This window comes from Manis pentadactyla, chromosome 2, assembly GCF_030020395.1.
Source record: "Manis pentadactyla isolate mManPen7 chromosome 2, mManPen7.hap1, whole genome shotgun sequence".
NCBI lineage: Eukaryota > Metazoa > Chordata > Mammalia > Pholidota > Manidae > Manis > Manis pentadactyla.
In genome coordinates this window covers 67779602-67801719 of record NC_080020.1, presented here as the reverse complement: position 1 = coordinate 67801719, position 22118 = coordinate 67779602, and the positions used below count along the sequence as shown (strand labels likewise).

The 22118-nt window shown below is 33.9% G+C and overlaps 1 protein-coding gene across 22 annotated transcripts in view; it reads right to left on the bottom strand.

The window, feature by feature from the left end:
* The window catches only part of FAM172A (family with sequence similarity 172 member A), a 466743-nt gene that overhangs the window by 177248 nt on the left and 267377 nt on the right, over positions 1-22118 (bottom strand). For all 22 annotated transcript variants that reach the window (XM_057493474.1, XM_057493470.1, XM_057493468.1 and 19 more), the window contains one exon: positions 17077-17196. In XM_057493474.1, the coding sequence (XP_057349457.1) occupies positions 17077-17196 (120 nt within the window). The remainder of the gene's footprint in view (positions 1-17076; positions 17197-22118) is intronic.

Below are 22118 nucleotides of genomic sequence, written 5' to 3'. Positions count from 1 at the left end.
ATCAAATTTTTGATAGTAAATCAAAATTTTGATTTGATAAAATATCTCTAATATTTTACTGTCAAATTGTATAAAACAGAATTACTAAAGTAGAAAAGGGTTTTGCAGCTTATGATATACTGAGTGATGGCACAGCAATATCACAGAGTGAAATAATTGAGGCAATGTTTTTCTCTTAAATTTAATTTCTCTATTTTAGTAATATTCAGAAACAGTGATCTGTTTAATGAAAATGAAAGAGCATATATGGAAATATCCTGATTTGTATGTATCGTTATTAAATATGCTTTCTGAAACCATTAAGGAACTGTTGCAGCAAGTTTAATATCCAACAGGACAATAACAAAATTCATAAATGACACATTTCTAAATCTGCCAAAAGTAAACCTCCTTATAAATTCACATAGGCATGGATGAAACAGCAAGCAGGCCGGGAGGAGGATACTGACCTGGATCTTGACAGAAGCCTACATTTGTCTCACCAGTTCCTCACTAAAGACATAGAAAATAGGATGGGGGTAATGGGCATTTTCATGATAATTAGCTGTGTAGGCAAATATGCTCTTTGACAGACAATATAAATGTTGATTTAAGGACCAGCCAATAAAGAGTGCTAAACTATAAAACATTCATTGCTCAATTTCTCAGTGATTTGAAGACTTAATCCTTAAACTTAGGTTTCTATTGTTACCAAATACTACACTACCACAAGTTATGATATAATGAAATATACTTTACCCATAATTGACATGTATCTGCTTAATAATTTCCATATTTGACAAGTTTATACTATTCACATTAACATTACTAATAATGATGAATAGTAAAAGGCAAGTCATTCTGGACCATTGTTTCACAATGAAACTAATAAAACTCACTTTTTTCAATGCATAAAGCAATGCACGTCTCACTGAAACTAAGGAATCTATAAAGCTTGTATAGATAAGTGGTAACCTATCATAAACACCAGTAAATTTTAGTTCATGTCCAGGTTTAAGAGATCATCTTTAAAGAAAGTGGTTTTAAGATGGAAGTAAGATATACTGTTTTAAAATAAAAAACGGCACAAGAGAAATGGCATATAGTCTGGTAATTTTCTTGAATGTAGCTTTTTCAAATATAATCTAGTGTACAGTGCACTCAAACCGCAGAAACATCCAAATTAGGAAAGAAAAAAAAGAGATACTTATCCTCGCAAAAAGGGCTTATACTCAAAGGAGCATCTGAATAAAATTGAGACATCTGCAGTAAAGTTTTGCCTTTTCCCTAGAATGTTTGAGATGAACTCAGAGTTAAAACTGTCTTCCAAGAAAAGACAAAGTAATCAATGCAAGAACACATCAGGCTGCCTTGGACAGGCCAATCAATGCAAGAAAGAACCTTGCCCAGGGCCTTATGCAAATAGAAGCACGTCCTGCAACCTAGGGAGGGAACATGCGCAATAGATCAATTGGATCTAAAAAACCTTACAGCTATATCAGCTTCAGACGGTAAATATGTACTGATGAATACCTCACACTTTCAGCACATTCTTAAAATTGATCATTTTTAATAACTAGTTAAAAATTTGTCCTAGGATCTAGAGTGCAGCAAAGAGAAAGAAAACATGATGGGAGAAACACTCAGCATTACTTTTAAGAGGGTGCAGATAAAATGCTGATTTCTTAAAACTTCTTTGCATGGCTGAATTTTGAATCTTTCAGAAGGCTAAATTTTTAGTGTATTTGTGCTCATGAACAGGAAATAAACATCTGAAAAAAGCAAATACTGTCTTGGGTAGTTCTTGAACAAGGAATAAATGAAAATGTTGTAGGAGAAATAATTCAAGGTATATAAAATTATAGTTATCATTCTCAGTCTAAAAACTCATACTGTCACCAAAGATTATTCTGTATATGGTTAACCTGTTAATATATCAGTTTTTTTCCCTAAAGTTAATATCTTTATCTCCAAAAATCACTATGAATCCTGATTAGAATGTATAACAAGCTCAAGAGCTACTTAGTACACAAAGTTAGTACACAAAGCTTTAGCCCTGTCACATGGTCTTGAAGGCAAGTCAGATACTTGATAAGGATACATAAAAAATACTCAATTGTCAGGTCTTCAAGGGAGTACTTGAAAAAAAAGAATACTTGAGTACAAAATTACTTCCTAAATATTTTCATTTTTTGTTTGTTTGTAGGTTTTGTTAAACCTACTATTTCTTCTTAGGAATTTCACATTAAAAAAAGTCTTTCATGACTTAAAAGGAATCAAAATCATATTTAAATAGGAATTACAATGGCAGCAATTATATCTACCAGCACATTTACCTTAGTTGTCTTCTATGTTGGAATTTTATATTAAAAAATACAGCTGCAGTTGAATTTTCTATCGGGCATGTGGCAAATATTTTTAATATTAAAAGTAAAATACATGATTTTTCTTTTGGCTATTAATGTATGAACTTTCCTTGGCAAAACACTATACAAATATAAAAATCAGACATCTATTATAAAGGTCACTATTTAGAGCTGTTTATTTAGCTGTTAAAAGGACAAAGAATCTTAAAACCCTGGTTTAATTAGCCAATGGAGAGAAATATGAGACTATGTAGGATGAATGTAGCTGACTTCTTTCAATTTCTCATATTCTTAGTGTTTTCCACACTGGTAAGATTTGAAGTTTCAGTTTACTCTAATAAGTTTTCTTTTTCCCTAAGACACAACGAAATACACCATTCATTTGTTTGATCCTCTTTAATCAAACTTAAAGCTTTATAAAAACTTTATTATTTACATGGAGAAACCATAAAGATACAAAATCAAAGCAATATAATACTTTTTTATAGTGTTTCAAGTATTAGATATCAGATGAAGTGCTTATAATAAATTAGAAAGGCATGAAGTTGCAGGTTAATTATAGGGACTCAAATGTTTCCTTTTTCCAATTTTAATTTCAAATGCAAGAATTTTGATTTCACAGTGAAATGTAAACTCCAATTTATAGTAAGTAAAATTCACAGGACCAATAATCTATGGTTTTACTTTTTGTTACAATATTTAAATTGTTATATTTTCTCCAATATGTCGGAAAAATGAAGGTAGCCAATTTGAGTATTATCATCTAGTATTCAGTATGTGGCGACATTGGGATAGGCACTGAATAATGAAATTCTGTCCTTTGTAATAGATGCAAACCTGTATCATGTGTAAGTTTTTACTTTAAAAAGCCCATTCTCAATTTAAATACTAAGGTATAATCAGTTTATCAAAGAATACTATGCTTTACAAATATAAATGCAGAAATTATTTAAATGGAAAGAGCTCTCATTAATTAAAAATACCCTAACTTGTTAGGGTATGAAAGCAAAATTTCATACAGCTTTTTGTTTTCAAAAACCCACCAAAGGGAAGAGTGTTCCATTGGTAAATTCATTGATTCTGAGATTGGGTTTTGATTTCAAACTCACAGCTCTGACCTTTGCTGTGCCATCTTGGACAAGTTCCTCAACCTTTCTGACGTTTCCATTTGTACAACAAGGCTAATAATACCCACCTAATTGAGTTAAATTAAGTTGTACAATGCCTTGCTAATACAATGTCTAATGGTGAAATCTAGTAGCATCCTCAGCTAGTGGTCTCTTCTGAGGTGGAGTAGAGCATAACGGTTACAAGCATGGGCTTCGCAGCCAGAAAGCATATGTTTAAATTTTGGCTCCCTCACTTACTGGTTTGTGATCTTAGTACTTAATAGTTTGGGGTCTCAGTTTCCTCATATGTAGCTGAGGATAACAGTAATACCTACATCATCGACATACCTAAGCATTATATGCATTAATATTTATAAAGCACTTAATAATGCCTGGGACATGGTAGGTGCTATGCTATAGAGCTATTACTTCCAGGTGTAATTTATAGATATGGATAATGCAAAGGGGCAAATACTGATAGCAGATATTGTTCCAGGGAGACATGAAAGGTCAGTTCTACTTAGTTGCTATTAGGAGACAGACAGCTGTCCATTTCTAGCATGGAATGAGCTGCAAAGAAGAGCCAACCATGGGCTTGGCCAAGGAAACTCAACTGCTTTCTAGATCATCAAAAAGTGTTTTCAATTTTCCTGCTTAAGCTGAATTTCCAGAACACCACATCAAAACATATTTGAAATTTAAATATAAGTGATTGGGGACTGCCTGTTACTTGAAATTTTCCATACCTTCTTTCCCCTTCATTGGCTTGGGTAATTATGAATTGATTAAAACAGAAAGTCTGCTTGGAAGGCACAGAATAGAATTAGCTAAACAGGATAGCGAATAAAAACTAAATCATCATGGTATTCAACAGAGAAATGTAAAACTGAATCCTGAAACAGGTGAAAAGCCAGGAGGTTGTTTTAGGAATAAGAAACACCATAGTTAGCATAGTATGCTGTTTGTTCTGCATAAGCCCTTGATGAGAGGAGAAACACCCACCCACTGTAACAAAATGAGAGGTCATACTTTTGGAAGGAGAAAATATATTTAAGTGTTTTTCATCTGTACAATGGGGATGATAACAGTACTTACCTCATTAAGTTGTTATGAGGATTAAATGAGATGAAGTCTATTTATATAAAGCATATGCTTAGGACAGTGCCTGGTGCACACTAAGCATCATTTAAACATTAGTGATGCTTATGAAGAAAATGAAGTTGATGCCACTGCACTCTGATTTGCACGACATACATAAATACTAGTTCTATTTAAAATATCCATTTTCATAGACACTGCTTTGGACTGTTTAGAATTGTTCTTGACCCAACCATGTCTTAGGTCCCCATGGCTGGCTGACAGATTATACGAATTCTATTATAATAGCAATGACAGGGCTCTCTGAGAGTGAGAGAGGGCTCTAACACAGCAATCAGATATGAAGGCATCTGTTTTCCTGGAGAATCTCTTGCAAGATCTTAGAGAAAATGCAAGTGTCACCAAATGTTAATGTTTGTAATATGCTGAAGCTATCTAATATATTATCCTATATTTAATATTTGGACATAGTATAAATATATCTAATATTTAGAGAGAGGTCCTAAAAATATATAGTAAGAGGCAAAAATCGAAGATTTGACTACTGTACTGTTAATGGTATTGGGACTAGTTTTTTTCTGAGTTAAGCTGAGCAGTAATACAACAAGTGCAATATATAAGCTAGTGATTTCACATCATTTTATTACAATTCACAGGGCACCACTTTACAGAGAAAGTCAAGGTTTCTTTGTTGTTAGCAGACAGGCTATTAGAAACTTTTAGAAAATCAACATTTATAATTATAAAGCATCTCTTGATGCCTTATAACTGGAAAGAAGTCAAGAATGGGAATTTCTACTGTAGAAGAAAGTTGAGTGTGCTTTATCTTTCCTCTAATGCCTCTCCTTTAGAAAGATAAATGTCAAGTTTTTCTCCTAATCCATATGTCTGAGTAATGTAGTAAAGAACTTTGTAGTTAAGATATTAGAAGTTAGATACCAGGATTTATGGCTATTTAGGCATAAACTAGGTATATCAGAAATGAGAACACTTTTAATCATTTGGCTCAATTATAAAATTGTCACTGAAATATTAAACAGCAGTTTTTATTATATTCTAATGGTTTTCAATAAACTTTATGAGAAAAATTCAAATAAGGTATGGAAAACTAAGAAGAAATCTGAATACACTAATAAATATTTAAATAGGCAAACTAATTTCTAAAGGATATGAGAGTTACCTTACTCAATTTAATCACAGAAATACATAACTAAGTTTGGGGTTAGGATTAAGTTTGGCTACTTCCCTTGATTATAGTGACATCAGTATCTTCTCAGGTGATTTTCTTCATTCATTGATCAATTTCCAAGTGATGGTCCTACCAAGTATCCAAACTTTCAGGGTCACAGATGGTATCTCCTACATGCTTAAGCATACTGACTCTAAATGTCCCTGTTTTCCATCTTAAATGAGCAACTTTGTTCTCTCATTCATCTTGCTTTGCTCTGTGTATCTATATGAATGCCCAGACCCTGCTTGTTTCATTCTGACCCAACACCACACCATCTGAGATCTTTTTCTAATACCATATTTATATAGAGAGATATAGGATCAAAAACTATTTATTGAATATATACTGATTCTAGGTCCAGCCAGACTAGGCAGCATAGTAGGAAACAGAAAAAATAATGGGTTGTTATTTATTTTTACCAATTAAGAAAAGGATTGAGGTGACTTAGAGCAAAAAACTACTATGAATTGACACCGGGTAAGAGATTAAGGCTGAGAATAATTGACACAGAAAAATAATCATAGCTCTGGGTTTACAGGAGACAAAGGCAAAAATGCATTCTAGAGTTGCTATTTTCTGACAAAAAGAGCCTATCAGTCTATCACCAGAAGCAATTCTTTCTAATTCTTAACTCTAAGATGAATTTACTATATGGATCGTTATATTGGAGACATTAACATAATGACCTCTTGGCTACAATCTCACTTCACAATTATCTTATTATATTACTCTCTTTTTTAAATGTGCTTCCTGTTCAGACGATAGCATTCTTGAGGCCAGGAGTCAGGTGCTTAATCTGTTTCCCCTGTACTTGTACAGAGAGGGGTGCTCAATTAAAAAAATGAATCAATATCTTTAATAGTTTTCTAAATCATTTCTTGTTTTGAGGGGATAGTATTTAGTCCTAACTCCAAGCATCATTTCTATAAAGTCAAATTTATGTGGTCCAGGTGCCTTTATTGTGATCTAAATTCACTCAACAAAAAAGTATTGAGAACCTATGATAAAAAATATGAGGTGAGAGAGAACCGCCATACATGTTGTGGTTACAAGCCCCCAACTCTGAAAGTTAAGATCAAAGTGGCTTTGAAGAGTATCACTTTGTTTCTCTGGGTGCAAAGAAAATTTTATACCCATAGTATGATCCTCTCAGAGCTGTAAGAGGAGAAAAACTGACAGCTCTTCCCATCCCATCTCCTTTATTGCCACAGGAACCTGATAGCCTTGCTATCAAGGATAAGCCCTGGGTATTTAAATTACCTTAGAATGCAGTATTCTACTCAATCCTGTTCTGACCTAAGCTGCTTAAACTGGACTTCTGCTTTGATTCACCACTTCATAATTTTTCTGATTTTTCTGCCTACTGCTATCACTTCTTTCTTTTTCAGGAAATGATTCTTTACTAAACCCCCAGTCGATGGTTGAAGTCTTAAGACTTGCTTCATATATCCTTTCCTCAGGGCCGATCTTGTTTCTTTTCCCCCCTTCCTTCCCTAAGGTAGTGAGGTGGGGTATCTTTGGGGAGAAGAGGTACTCTTAGAACCAACAACTACAGTCTGCTCAGTTATCACTCAGTGCTTTGATTTTCTGTTCTCTGCAACCAGATTATACTTCCTGATTTAAACCTGATCTTACTATGCTTTATATATCTTACTATAGTTACCTACCGAGTGCTGGTTCACCTGCTACTCGCCCCAAAGCCTATCTCTCCAGATGAATTAGCTCCTCCTGAACACATCCTGCACTCTAGTAATGAGATCTTTGTCCAGATTTGGCTCCCACCCCTGTTCTCTTAAGCTTTACCCTAAAATGTACATAGTATGCTTTGAGTCTGAGTCTACCTGGCTCCCTGGAGTTAATCTGAATAAATTATTTAATAAGGATTGCATTCTAACTTATAAGATAGAAGTTAAATAGTTTTGATTGCAAATTTTTTTCCTCTGAGACCTCTTTTCAATTTGTGGTGTCAAATCAGAGGTGCCACTGTGGTTGGAAATCTTATTTGGGGGAGCGCTTATTGAGTGACCATAAGGATACAAGAACAGCAGAGTAGCCCCATGATTAATTGAAATGTGTTTGTTTGCAATCCCTCTTACAAAGGCTTACAATAGTCAATCGTGCTCTCATATCTGCAACAAAATAGAAAATCTCTAAGATCTTTTTGTAAAACCAATGGAAAAAGAAGTATTTCTTACAGAATGATTTTTATCTAACAAATCAATATGTCAATCTCTTGGGGTTCTCCTTAACATGCTATTGTGCTAACTTTACCAGACAGTGGTTTCCTGGCAGTCTTTGTCAAGTCAAGAGATACAGTGGCAAAACAATGCCCAATCAGCTGCACAGAAGCAGGGCAGTGAGACCTGGATGTAGCACATGTATGTGGATACTGAAAAAGCTTCCTCTAGAGGTAATTCCAATGGAGTAATATGGATACTTAATTTTACAGAAAGATTCTTATTAAGGATTCGTGGTATGTTTGTCCATTTCAGCCTTCCTAACAACCTAACCCTGGTGCAACTGAGAGGTATGAACATTAAGGAATACACAAGACCTTAGTGGAAACGCTCTACCAAGAATAGAAATAATAATAATCACAAGTAACAACATACTTAATTGTGAAACAATGACTGCTTTTCTCTTATAACTAGTAACAAAAGGATGTCTACTCTAGTTACTTCTATTCATCATTGTATTGGACAGGGCAATTAGGAAAAATAAACCAGAACCCAAAAATCAAAAAAAGCCCACTCATTCAGATAGGAAAGGAAGAAATAAAGCTATATTTTTTTTCACTGAATATAGAAAATCCTAAGGAATTCACAAAAACCCACTGGAGCTAATAATCGAGTACAGCAAGGTTACAGGATACAAGACCAACATTAAAAAATCAACTGTATTTCTATATGCTTATCAATGAACAATCTGAAAATGAAATTAAGAAAACTTTCATTTAGAATAGCATCAAAAAGAATAAAATCTAAGGAATAAATTTAACACAAGTGCAAGACTTGTACACTGAAAATAAAAAGTTTTGAAACATCTAAATAAATTGAAAAAGAGTCTATATCCTGAGTCAGACCTATTATTTAATAAGATGGCAATACTCCCCAAATTGACCTACAGATTTAGGCCCAATCAAAATACCAGCTTCTTTTTGCTTAAATTGATAAATTGATCCTAAAATTCATATGGAAATGCAAAGGACTCAGAATAGAAAAAACAATCTTCAAAAAGAAGAATAATGTTGTAGGATCCACACTTCCTGACTTCAAAACTTACTACAAAGCTACAGTAATCAAGACAGTGTGGTCCTCATATAAACATAGGCATATATCAATGGAATAGAATTGGGAATCCAGAAGCAAACCCTTATATTTATAGTCAAGCATGCTAAGACAAATTCAAGAGGGAACAGAGTCTTTTCAACAAATGGCTGAGTAAAAAGAATAAATAAGTTTAATTAGTAAAGAGTTATTGTTAATGCTTAAACTCTATATGTCAAGACATTGAATATCCAGATTTAAAAGATTAAGTTGGATATGTACTTCACATAATGCACAAAAAGTAACTCAAGTGACAAAAAATAATAATAATTTGGACTTCATCAAAAAAAACTCAGCTTAAACAAACATCATCAAGAAAGTGAAAAGATCCATGGAAAAGGAGAAAATATTTGCAAATCATGAAGGGACTGGTGCCTAGAATATAGAAAAAACTCTTATAACAACAATAACCCAAAAAACAAAACAATGGGCAAAGGATTTTAACAGATATTTTTCCAGAGTAAATATAAAAATGTGGCTCATATGCACTTGAAAAGATGCTCAAAATCATTAATCATTAAAGAGATGCAAATAAAAGCCAAATAAAAGGTAACAGTTTATCTGTAGTAGGACAGCTAAAAATAATAATAATAATAATAATAATAACAAGTGTTGGTGATGCTGTGGAGAAAACAGAACCCTCATACATTTCTGGTGGGATTCTAAGTATGGTGGATGATGGCTAATAGGTATGGAGATTTTTTTTTGGAGGGGGTGATGTAAACATTCTAAAATTAGATAGTGGTGATAGTTGTATACTTCTGTGAATATACTAAAAGCCACTGAATTGTAAACTTTAAAATATGAATTGTGTGGTATCTGAATTATATCTCAATGAAGCTCAATGAATCTTAATTATAACTCGATAAAGATACATGAATTAAATCTCATTTTTTAAAAAGTTAAAAAATTGGAAACAAGCAAAATAAGCTAATAACAATTATTTTTTCATTAATTAAAGTATCATTGATATACAATCTTATGATGGTTTCACATACACAATACAGTGGTTCAGCATTCACTCATATTATCAAGATCTCACCCCCTCCATCGCGGTCACTGTCTATCAGTGTAGAAAGATATTATAGAATCATTAATTGTATTCTCCATGCTGTACTACCATCCCAGTGACCCACCTATATTGTGCTTGCAAATTATAGTGCCCCTTAATACCCTTCTCCCTCTCTACCACCCTCCCCAAACCATCCCTTTTGATAACCACTAGTCCTTTCTCAGTGTCTATGAGTCTGCTGCTTTTTTGTTACTTCTGTTTTGAATAAGCTAATTAATAAAAAAAGGTAATGCCAACCACATGATTGGGGATGAAACGGAAAGTTTCCTAGACTTATATTCAATATACAATATATTCCATATATTGCCATATAATATTGAGGGTGCACAATTATAACTTAGCTTAATAATTTTCCTCTTTGTGAGGACTATACCTTGAAGAGTGAGTCATAGAGAAGCAAATTTTTCAGTCAGCTTGACAGCTGGGGACACTAGCAGAGAAGAGACTGTGAGAGATTAACACTAGGAGCAAAAAGGGTAATACTCTGTAATGTGAAAGAACTGATTAGGCAGAATTCCCAAATTAGTCAGTTTTCAAATGGGGGGGTAAAAAGAATGAATAAGTTTAATTAGTAAAGAGTTATTGTTAATGCTTAAACTCTACATACTAGTTAATTAACCATGCAGACATTTAAGAATGTTCATGTTGTTGTCATATATATTGTTCCCAAGCCTGGGGGTGGGTGGTGGAATAAGAGCAATATTAGACTCCTTATCCTCAAGTTGTTTCCAGATAATTTAAGCAATATAAGATTTAGAGATAAAATATAACCTAAAAATAAAACTAATCAGTATGCAATAAAGTTTTCAACTGTGAAACAGAAAAAATTATGGAAAAAAGGGTTGTTAATTGAGAATACTTCATGAAAAATCTAGTAAGAAGGAAAATTCTTTCACTTAGGAGAGGGAAATGGCATTAGTAAAAATGAGAATGTGTATATCCTGTGGGCATTTAGACTCACATTCAACTAACACTGATTTAATTCTTAATAACCAGGAATTTTCTACTTTAATCTTCAAACTTCGCAATAAGGCAGGTACTTACAGAGGAGGACACACATACGTGACTTGACCCAAATATAATTTTTAAGGTATCAGAACTAAGATTCAACCCTGGTCATCTTCCAAGTTTTGTGTTCTACTACAGTGGGCTTGGAGGCCAGGAGTAGGGATGTAGTGAAATGGAGCAATGGCAGTAAGGAAAATAGAACTGAAAGTCTGTACTGGGAAAAACAGAAAGTGATAATTACATCATACAGAGAGTCCTAAACTTACAGAGGGGAGACATGATGCAGTAGACAATAGGGAGCCAATGTGATTCTAGAAGCCATGCTGAGAGGGGTGTTTGAAAAATATAAACAATGTAGTGTGTAGAGGATGGAATGAAGAGTAAAGAGAGCTAGATGGAAAGCGGGTACAAGAGTGGAGTGAAATAGTTGTGAAATGATAAAATGAACAACAGTGGGCACAGAAAGGAAAAGACATGATCAATTAATTCAGAAGAAAATAAACTGACAAACACTTGAAACCACTACAGATTTTGTATCAACTGTACTTCAATAGAAAGTTTTGAAAATTAACTAATTCAATTATATGAATATAAATTGCATTAAAAGTGAAAGAATAAATAAAGAGGATCGATATGAGAAACTGCCAAATTTGTCTCCCATAAATTTAATGGTTGGTACCCATTACAATACTCATTTGTTCTCTTATTTAAGGAACCATGAAACCAGGAAAAAAAACTGACAAAATGTGTTGGCTGGTTAGATATGAGACAAAAGGAGAGGAGCTCACAAAACAATAAACTGAGTCATTCTTTTAAACATTGGGTCCTCCTAATGTATAATAAAAATTATTTAAGTAAAAGTTAAGAAAAAATCCAACCTTAACACACAGGTAACTCCTGTGTAGCAGCTAGTAATAAATCACAGCTGTATATGTAACTCTTCTTTGTGAAACTGATTTGATACCTAACTTATCCTATTAATCCCAATTATTAAATATCCAGTACATGTAAACATTTTCTCCAAATACCTGCACCTCTGCATAATTACTGTTCATTATTCTTTATAGGTTGTGCTTGGATTCCCTTTGTATCCACTTTGATATACTTCTGCCGAGGTATATGGGGAAGGATGTACTGCACTCTCTTCCTCCTCATTCAGCTCTCCAGATCTAATGCCACCAAGTCGTAGAGAATCTGTTTCCTTCACATCTCCAGTGTATGCTTCTTCCTTATCATTCTCACTACTTGGATCTCACTTGGACTCTTGCAACTAACCCCTAAAATCAGTGCTACATTCAATCAAAAGACAGTGTCTAAACTATATGCAAGGCATGAAAAATAATGAATAGAGGAGACAAAAATAATATAACCTCTGGTTCCTTTCTTTAAGGAGCATTCAGAGTAACTAAGCTGTTTTCATATAAAACAATTAGAGAATAAAGATAGAATTTCATATAACAAGTTGTAATCATGCCATACATTAACATGCTATTTGTATCATGTAAGCAGCCAAATCAGAAATTTAAGTTATATTACAAATGGCAGCTTATTTTTACTGAATTTCTACATTTTAAAGCAGGTTTGCAAGAAGTGTTTTGGGGCTGAATTATTTTGATACTATTATGGCTCAATTTTTCTTTGGTTTATTCCTTTTTCTCTTTTTCCTCAATTCTTGATTCCCAGCAGCCCCACTTTTAGCTATTCCCATTGACCATATTAAGTAGATAATCCTAATGCCCAATATACTTTTTTCACTGTAGACAAAATATAAATGATGCTTCTTTAAGGTCATAGTTAGCTGATCAACACTACCAACACTTATCAACACTAAAGGTAAAACTAATTCTTTTAGTCTCATTCCATTTTCTCTCCTGTGTAAATCTAAATCATGCTCTAGGCAATTCGAAAAGATTGACTCAGAGTAGACTGAGCTTGAGTGTCCTCACACAGTTATGTCCAAAAACTAGTCCTCTATCAGCTGCTGAAGGTCAGCTTAGGCTGCCTGGAGGCTAGGGAGCCCAGCATGGAACAATGGCAGGAAAATAGAGTTCCCTTCATTCCTTAATTCACATGCAAGTGAGGTGCCAATCAAGTGCTGACAAGCATGGAGAAACCAAAATCAAAAGTGGGTAGAGATACACTTTCAAAAGGAGCAGTTTTCACACATTTCTAAGTGATGTTTTTAATGATGGTTGTGAACTTCCATTAATACCATAGAAAATGAGATAAAAGTAGTAAGATGGATACTAATTTTATATCAGCTGAGATGATTCAATAATGAAATTTACTTACTAAAAGTGTTTAATGTATTTTATAAAAATTATCAACAGTCACTTGGACTAAGAAAAAAAATCTGAATGCAAATTGATTTACTGAGCACTGCAAACAGGGAAGGTAAGGTGAGCTAAGTGGAAACTAGGTATTGACAAGGAACGCTAACTCATCCCAAATGAAAGAAAATTTTAAGGTTGCTTGCTTTTGGCAAACTAACCATAACCTATAGAGACACGAATAAAGCATTCTGAAACGACCAACTACAGAAGCAATGGAATCATTTCCTCAAAGTGTTTGGTAAAAGATTATGAAAAACTTAAAAGCTGCATTGTTTCTTGACAGTAATTTCTAACAACTGAACTTGAAGTTTTTAGAACTGATATGAGGGAAAAGCATGTTGCATTATTTGTGGTTCTTTCTGAATGAATTTCATAAATGCGTTCCAATTACTAATTTTATCATGTATAAAATAGAGTTTCTAAGACAGAAATTTAAAGCTTCATCAAAGATGGCTTAATAACTGTAACTTTATATATTGATGTTATTTTAAATACACAGAAAAGATAACAGAGGGTGATGTACTACTTTTAAAATTTCATTATTAAGTCTTAAAATAAATAGTTCTTCCCTTCTGCCTCTAATAACTCAATGTTGGAATTCTACTAGAACTCACTTACCAACATCTGCTTTGACAAGGATCACAGAAAATTTAAAAAATTAGAAATTTGAGTAGTTACCATATGATGAGAATAAAAGAGATGAAAAGCATTATTTTTAGTATCACTTTTCTTATTATTATAGCGAACTACATACTGTTTTTTTTTGAGGTTAGGCTTGATCAAGTTCTGAGATTTACTATCATAAAATGAACACTGGTTCTGAAAATAAATCTCTTAACTATAATGTATTCTGCAGGAGAACTTCAACACTTTAAGACAGAATATAATCATATATTAAGTTCTCAGTTTTCAAAAACAACAATTAGCAAAATATGAACACTCTACAAATATTTGGTGCTCTAAGTTTAAAAGTAACTTATTGTCAGATATCTATTAGCAGCACATTTAATTTTAAACTGCAATTACACAGAATTTTAATTTAGTACGTGGCAAGATATATTTCCTGGTACCTGTTTTTCAAACAATAAGCACTACGAGTCACATATTGTTGAAACTGTACCAGCCACACAGTTTATATTTCGAACACAACCAACATGCATTCAAACACACACTACAAACTAGGACTGTTTCATAGGAACTATGTGTATGTGTGTGTGTGTGTGAGTATGTCTGTAGAGTATTTAAACAGGAGTGAAATTTTATGAAAACTTAAAAAAAGAAATTTTACTGAAATCTGAAGGACTTAATGTCTGATGTGTATTATGTACTATTGAAACAAAAAACTAAACCATAATTTAAGATGTTCACAATTTACCTTCTTGTAAACTTAATATTAAAATTTTGAATCCTTGGAAAACAATTTCATGTTACACTTATGTTGAAAAATTCTGAGACAATTAGTATTTATCATCGTTTTTAACACCATGACTTTTCCCTTAAGATTAGGAAGAATAGGAAAGAATATTATTCAGTTTTAGGCAAAAAGCATAAAGTTTCAAAATATCTCAGTGTTTTTTGGTGTTTCTTCAACAATGCTACCTTTTAAAATTCCTTTTGAAATTAAGTAGAAACTTAAGTAAAATTCCTTAAGAAATTAATGGCCTTAAATATATTAATCAAGCTTTGTCACAAATTTATGTAAAACTCATCAGTGTACAATGTTATTTGCTTAGCAGAATCCATTTTTTAGGTCAGGAATCACTTTTTCCCTAGTTGCCACCATCTGTATGTCCCCATCAAAATTATTTCACAAAAAGTAGCAAATATATGAAATTCAGATAATCACCATTAATATTATAAAACCTCAACAAGGTATATTACATTAAATAGACTTCTCAGTCCTGGTGTTGCCTGACAGATATGTGATGTGCCAGTGGTCATATTATATTCCTCCTCCCATGCATGCACCTCCTGCAGAGACAGCAGACTACAGAAGCTGACCCTTACTGAGACCATCTTGTCTCTCTGACAAAGCTCCTTTTTAACTTCTCACTTACTGGTTACTTCCTGTGATGGAGAAAAACTTTAGCTCAGCTTGTGATAATTTCACAGGCCCTGAGGACCCTGACCCTAGTAGCCTCAAGGTCAGAAGTCAAGTCTTGTTCTGAAACATCTGTGTGCTTTATATTAAAGTGGAACAAAAGTAGAGAAATACCCACCAGTGTGTGACAAGAAGGAAAGGCAAAATAGGACTGACACATTAGTCATCTGTTACTCTGGCACCTTTAGCTCATTTTTAAAACTGCCTAATATTCACTTACAAAAATTTCAAATTTGATATACAAAAAAGTTTTTATAAACTGTCTTAAGGTAAAAAAAAAAGTGGGAATTTATGTTTCATAGAAATTTTCAATTTGATTAGTCTTTCAGGCTTTCAGACATTTTAAGTTACTCTTCAAATCAATGAAATTTCATGTTTTAAGTAATTTAATGGGTTATGAAGAAAATATAAGCTACATATATGTGAGTGTGTGGTGTGTGTATATGCAGGGGTTAAAAGAACTATTTGAAAGACAATATTCACATTTTAAAAGGTACATCATACTGGTGTGCTAGCTATCTTACATATCCATTACATATTAAAATTAATTCAGCAGAGCTAAAAGTACTTGAAAGTAGTTTTTAAAAAGTGATATAAATTTAAGAAATAAATGATTTAACTTAATTATTGATCTTAAGACAGCATACACATTTCTGAATGTAGGTCAACTAAAGTACTCTCAGGTGTCACCACCAGTTTTATATCTAAATCATTTGGGTAAGCAATAAGGTATGAGAGGTTGAAAAGGCCATTGGAATATATTGAATTTCCATGACAACAAGAAAGGCACACCAAAGTTTAGAAACATAAAAATTAGACAACCAATGCTGTGCCCATTTTTAATGTCCACATTAAGCTATTTGGATTCAAAACTAACAAATGAACTTAATCAAATGAATCCTTTTATTATAGCACTGGCACCTTCCTGTGACATAGGGATTATGAAAATGGAGGCACAAAATCTTCATTAGTACATTTTTAGTATTGATTATATCTCATTAACCATCCATACTGGCACAGGGTGTGGTACTTGAAATATTGCATGTAATACAGAAAAATTCAGAAACTTGATAGTTTTTTCTATCATATACACATGATCTTAACTCTAAGAATCAGATTATTTTAGAAGGCAAAGATTTTTATTGCCAAGCAATGAATTCTACTCAGAAGCAGATTAATGGAAGCTTTCTGATAGTTTTAATGCTAATTATATAAATTATGATAAAGGCCTACCTTATAGAGATAAAATTCAGTTAAAGATTATTAAAATTTTCTCAAATTTCCAAAAGGTCTCTTGAAATTTTAAACCCTTTACAGATAACATATGCTTCATTGCTGTACACATAAAACAGGAGGCATAAATATCATAAAATGTATGAGATTAGGCTATAATGTAGACATTAAAAATAATATGTAAATAAGGAATTAAAAGTAGAGTTAAATGTGTTCTTACCAGTTCAACAAAAGCAAGTCCTCCATAGCTATGAGCAACAAAAAATACATTCTCAGCTGCAGATTGGGTGATGAAATGGTCCCACACATAGACTGCATGTTCTTCAGGAGAACCATTTTCCTATAGAGAAAACAAACATCATATTACATACTGTATCTAATTATTATCACAGTAATCAAAAATTAAATCATATGCTTGTTTACACAGCATAAGAAATAAGATGGTTTAACTCATTCAAAATAATATCAATACAAAAGAACTACACTGAAAATTCAAATGAGGGAATAAATTAGTATTAAACTATTAGTAAATTACTGCAAAGCTTAATTGCCACTATAATCTTCTGAAACAAAAATATCAAAAAATATTCATATTTTTGAGGGGAAATTGTATTCTGGGTCTATCTGTGATATTTAAATATATATAAGTACAGTAGAATTTCATGGCAGAAAGTTACAGCAGTCTTATGACAAAACAGTATAACAAAATATTTAGTAACATTTCTACATTTATATCTGAAAATATTTATATAACACACACACCTAAATTGTTTGATTTATAAAATTTTAAGTATCTGTAAGCTGAAAAGAAGCAGAAAATTACTAAAAAATATGTTCTATCTAAATCATTTAAAAATTTACTTTTTATGTAAAAGCATTTTCCATACACATTTTATTTCCAGAAGTGGGAGAAATCTAAACATAAACCCAGGAGCTTTTACACTTCTCTTAAGTTGTCAAACCCTAATAAATGTATGCATAATGCTTTAATTCCAAAAGTTCTACAATAACTTCACTGTGTTGCATTTATTTCTATTACTGACAGATATTGTGGTTAAAGCAAAAAGCTGGACACTGAACAATGAAAAAAAAAAAGCCAAATTGCTAAGACATACTGATCAAAAACAAGCTGCTAAAAACTAAAACATCATGAAAATGTTTTGTACAAATATTTCTTGGATGCTTTAACATCAAAGACTAATTACCTGAAAATGTCATAGTATTAGACAATGAACACTATTTATTCACATTTTCCATCTTGGAAATTCATATATCATTTTCAGGTCCATAAACATGGCTTCACTTGCTACCTAGAAGCTATTATTCCCTAATGTGTATTTCCTCCCTAAATTTCTCTCTAAAGCTCCAGAGCCATATATCCAACTGCTTAATGGTTATTTCCTTTTGGGTATCCCACAGATATTTAAAACTCAAACAATTCAATACTGTATTAAAAATTTCCTCTACAAATCTGAGTTACTATCTTTGCTCCCCACCTCCAGACAAAATCTGAGCATCATCGTTTGTCTCTCCCTCAAACTCCACGTCATTAAAATTCTGTTGATTATGTCCCCAGCTGTCCCTTAAATCCACCTACCTCTCTTTATTCTCATTTCCTTTGGGTTAGCTCAAATCCCCATCATTTCACACGTGGATGACTGAAATGGTCTCCAGCCCAGTTTCCCTGCCTTTAGGATTGTTCATTTAAATGCTCTAACTCTGTAGTGAGAACAAACTTTCAAAAAACGTAAATATGATGTTATATTACTCCCTCCCTGCTTAGAGCCCTTCAGAGCTTTTGCCTCTAGGATCAATCTGAAACTCAATATAATACTTAAGGCCTTTTATGATCTGGCTTCTGCCTTGAAGCACTGACCTGCAAACATGTTGAGCCAAAGACACTGTTACACTGTTTCCCTCCCAGGAGGGACCAGAGCAAATGCTCTCTGGCTTCCAGTGCCAGGGAACAATCTGCAGTAACCTAATTGTGCCATACTTCTCTTGTCATTGGGCTATTTCTTTTGTTGAGAAAGTGACCCTTGTGCTCTGACCTCACTTCACCTACCATCTTCACCTGAATAATTACTACCTGTTCTCAGAACTCAAATAAGACATCAGCTTCTACCAAAAGTCTTTCCTATCATCTCCGAGGCTAGGTAATGTCCCACAACATCTTGTGCATGCTCCTATTATTGCACTGAATGATTTATATCGTAATTTCTTGTTAGATTAACAAATTGCTTGTTCATTAAATCTTACTGTAATAAATAAATAATGAAAACATAACATTTATCTTCAGGATGATTACTTACAACCTATAGTCATATACTAAAATACAAATATACTATCAAAGATACCTATATTAGTAACATGAGTATGAAATTACCCACACTTAAAGTATATAAAATAAACAGAATAACAACTGGAAGGAAATCCTTGCAGGGCATTTTTGGTTTTAATAATTTAGCTTTCATTAGTTTTAACAAGTAGGAAAATGGTTATCATAAAAACCAGGAAAGTAGCAAACTTCTAATGAAGAGAGAGAGTTACGAATGGGAAGCAGACTTCTACTGGCTGGTGGGATTTCACTTATTGACTAGAGAGGTAGTTATACAAGTGTGTTCTTTATAGTTACAGTTCAACTGACTGATACGTATTTAGCACTTTTTATACACGTATCTAGAATGACTACAGAATTTGTTGTGCAAACCTCTGAGAGTGAAAAAAGGCATTATTAATAATTGTACTGGAGAACAGGTCTAACTTGGGACTATCCAGAGAAAACCCAGATACCTGGTTACCCTAGTTATATCTCACAATGAAAGAAATGTAAAAGCAAAACAGGAAGAGAGAGATAACAGTATCGACATTCTAACAGTTGGCAGAATTAACAATCTAAAATAACTGTCATGGTCCTAAATATTTTTCCATATATGCAGAGAATAGAAGCATATAGAATATAACTCTGTTCTCCTTAGATTTGTGCTGGAACCGGAGATGTAAGGATGATAAGAAGTAAGCCATGATCCTGGCCTTTAATGTGTTTCCAATTTCATAAAGGTATTAACACATAAAGACATAAGAGGCAGTAGCATGTGAATAGTACTACTTTCTCTATTCCTGACTATCTTGACACCCAGTCCAATGGGTACATTATAAATCCATACTATTGGATCTCAGTGACCTTCTTTCTTCTCACAGTCATCATTTCTTCCTTTAGACTGTTGAGATCCTATCTGTCCTATCCTTCCACTCCCACCTCAGTTTGGGTTCTCTTAAAATAGGTTTCTAACTAGTCTCATTTCTTCTACTGTGTGTTGCCAGATCAATCTTCCTAAAGCCTGGCTCTGATAACCCACTTTCCTGCCTAAAAGTTTATTTACTGAAATGCTTCCTATGGCAAAATAACTGGAACTTGTTACTCAACATCTTCTCTTAGCCTGTCTTCCCAGCCTTCCTTCTCACTAAATCCAAGGGCCTTATTCATCCTCCAGGAACGTCTGGATTACACATTAGCAGTTAGTCCCCTTTGATGGTTCCATTTAGGATTTTTCGATTTTATGATGGTGCAAAAGAGATATGCATTCAGTAGAAACTGTACTTCAAATTTTGCATTTGATCCTTCTTCCTGCTCTAGTAGTGTGATGCAATACTCTCTTGGGAGGCAGCAGTGAGTCACAGCTTCCAGTCAGCCACGCCATCACGAGGGTGAACAACCCATCACTTGCAACCATTCTGTACTGATACCACCACTCTGTTTTTCACTTTCAGTACAGTATTCAATAAAGTACATGAGTCAATACTTTATTATAAAACACACTTGGTGTTAGTTGATTTTTCCCAACTGCAGGCTAATGATGTAAGTGTTCTGAGCATGGTTAAGGTAGGCTGTATAGTAAGCTGTGATGCTTAGCAGGTTAGGTGTGTTAAATGCATTTTCAATTTAAGATAATTTCAATTTAAGATGAGTTTATAGGACAGATCTCATCGTAAGTGGAGGAAGAGTTATAGTGTGAAAACTCTAGATAAAACTCTATTGTGGAATTCAGTCTGGGATGTCACAGGTAGTCAGCTAAGATCAGACAAAACCTACAGGCAGGGAGCACTTACAAGGTATTAGTTCAGTAATCCATATATGAGGTGATAAAGACTACAATATTACTCAGGGTGATAGGAGAGTGAAAGGAGAAGAAGGGATGGAATGCGTCACTACAGAGGAAGAATCAGCAAAAGTGTATGACTCACAGGGTATGAGGAAAACTGCCGACCAAAGTCAGAGGACTGACGCACGACAGAAGGAGAGCTGAGGACCCGCAGTTCTTGTCATTGCTCACACACAGACACTACTGTTTTCAGAGATAAGAATTATAGCTGAGTCCTTTCTTCTACGGTTCAAGGAGACAGTATCTGCTAATAGTTGCCTGTACGCAGTAGGAAAAAGAAACCCCAAGTATCCATGTGCCTCATGTACTTAAATATTTTCAGGGTGACTCTAAGGTCATTAAATTATTCTCTAGTTTTAGATTTTCAGAACTTATCTTCTAAGAAGTGAGAAGCAACTGAAAAAAAGTCTACAAAATCCACTTGGGGGTCATTATAGACACAACTAAACAATTACACAAGACTACTCTGGGGCACACTTGACATCTACTGACCCAAAACGATGCAGGGTAGGGATCCCAGTTTGCCAACAGGGTGGCACCAGGCATTCCTTCTTAGTGGGAGCCTCACAGCAGTTCCTGTAGCAGACCACATAGCCTTCCAGGAGTTACTCTCTTTGGCCAAGAGGTGTTAGCTCAGCAGTGAGGGAAGAAGACTCACAATGGGCAGATGCAAAAGTTATCCTGCCTTAAATGTCTTAAACCCCACAGGAGCCGGTACCTCTTGTAACAACTCTGCAGGCATGGCTTCCAGGGCCCCTGCCTGCACCAGACGTGCCCAATTACAAAAATTATTACCCTCAGGGAAGATCAAAACTATGGTATTTATAGTTCACTCTAATCCCTTCTAATCCAGATGCAGTTTACCAATCAGGGGTCATTTTTTAGCAAAGGCAATGTTTTCTAGCAACTATCCACTTAGAGTGGATGCTGTGGCATGCTTCCCAGACCTCCCTTTAGTTATATGGCATTCAGTTCCTGAGCTGTCCGAGTGCTGACAGCTGACAGCTTTAGCCGAGGTACTCTTTAGGAAATTACTCTCAGCCAAAGAAAGCTATCTTGCCTAAAATTACAATCCCACCTCTGAGGCAACCTACATCCA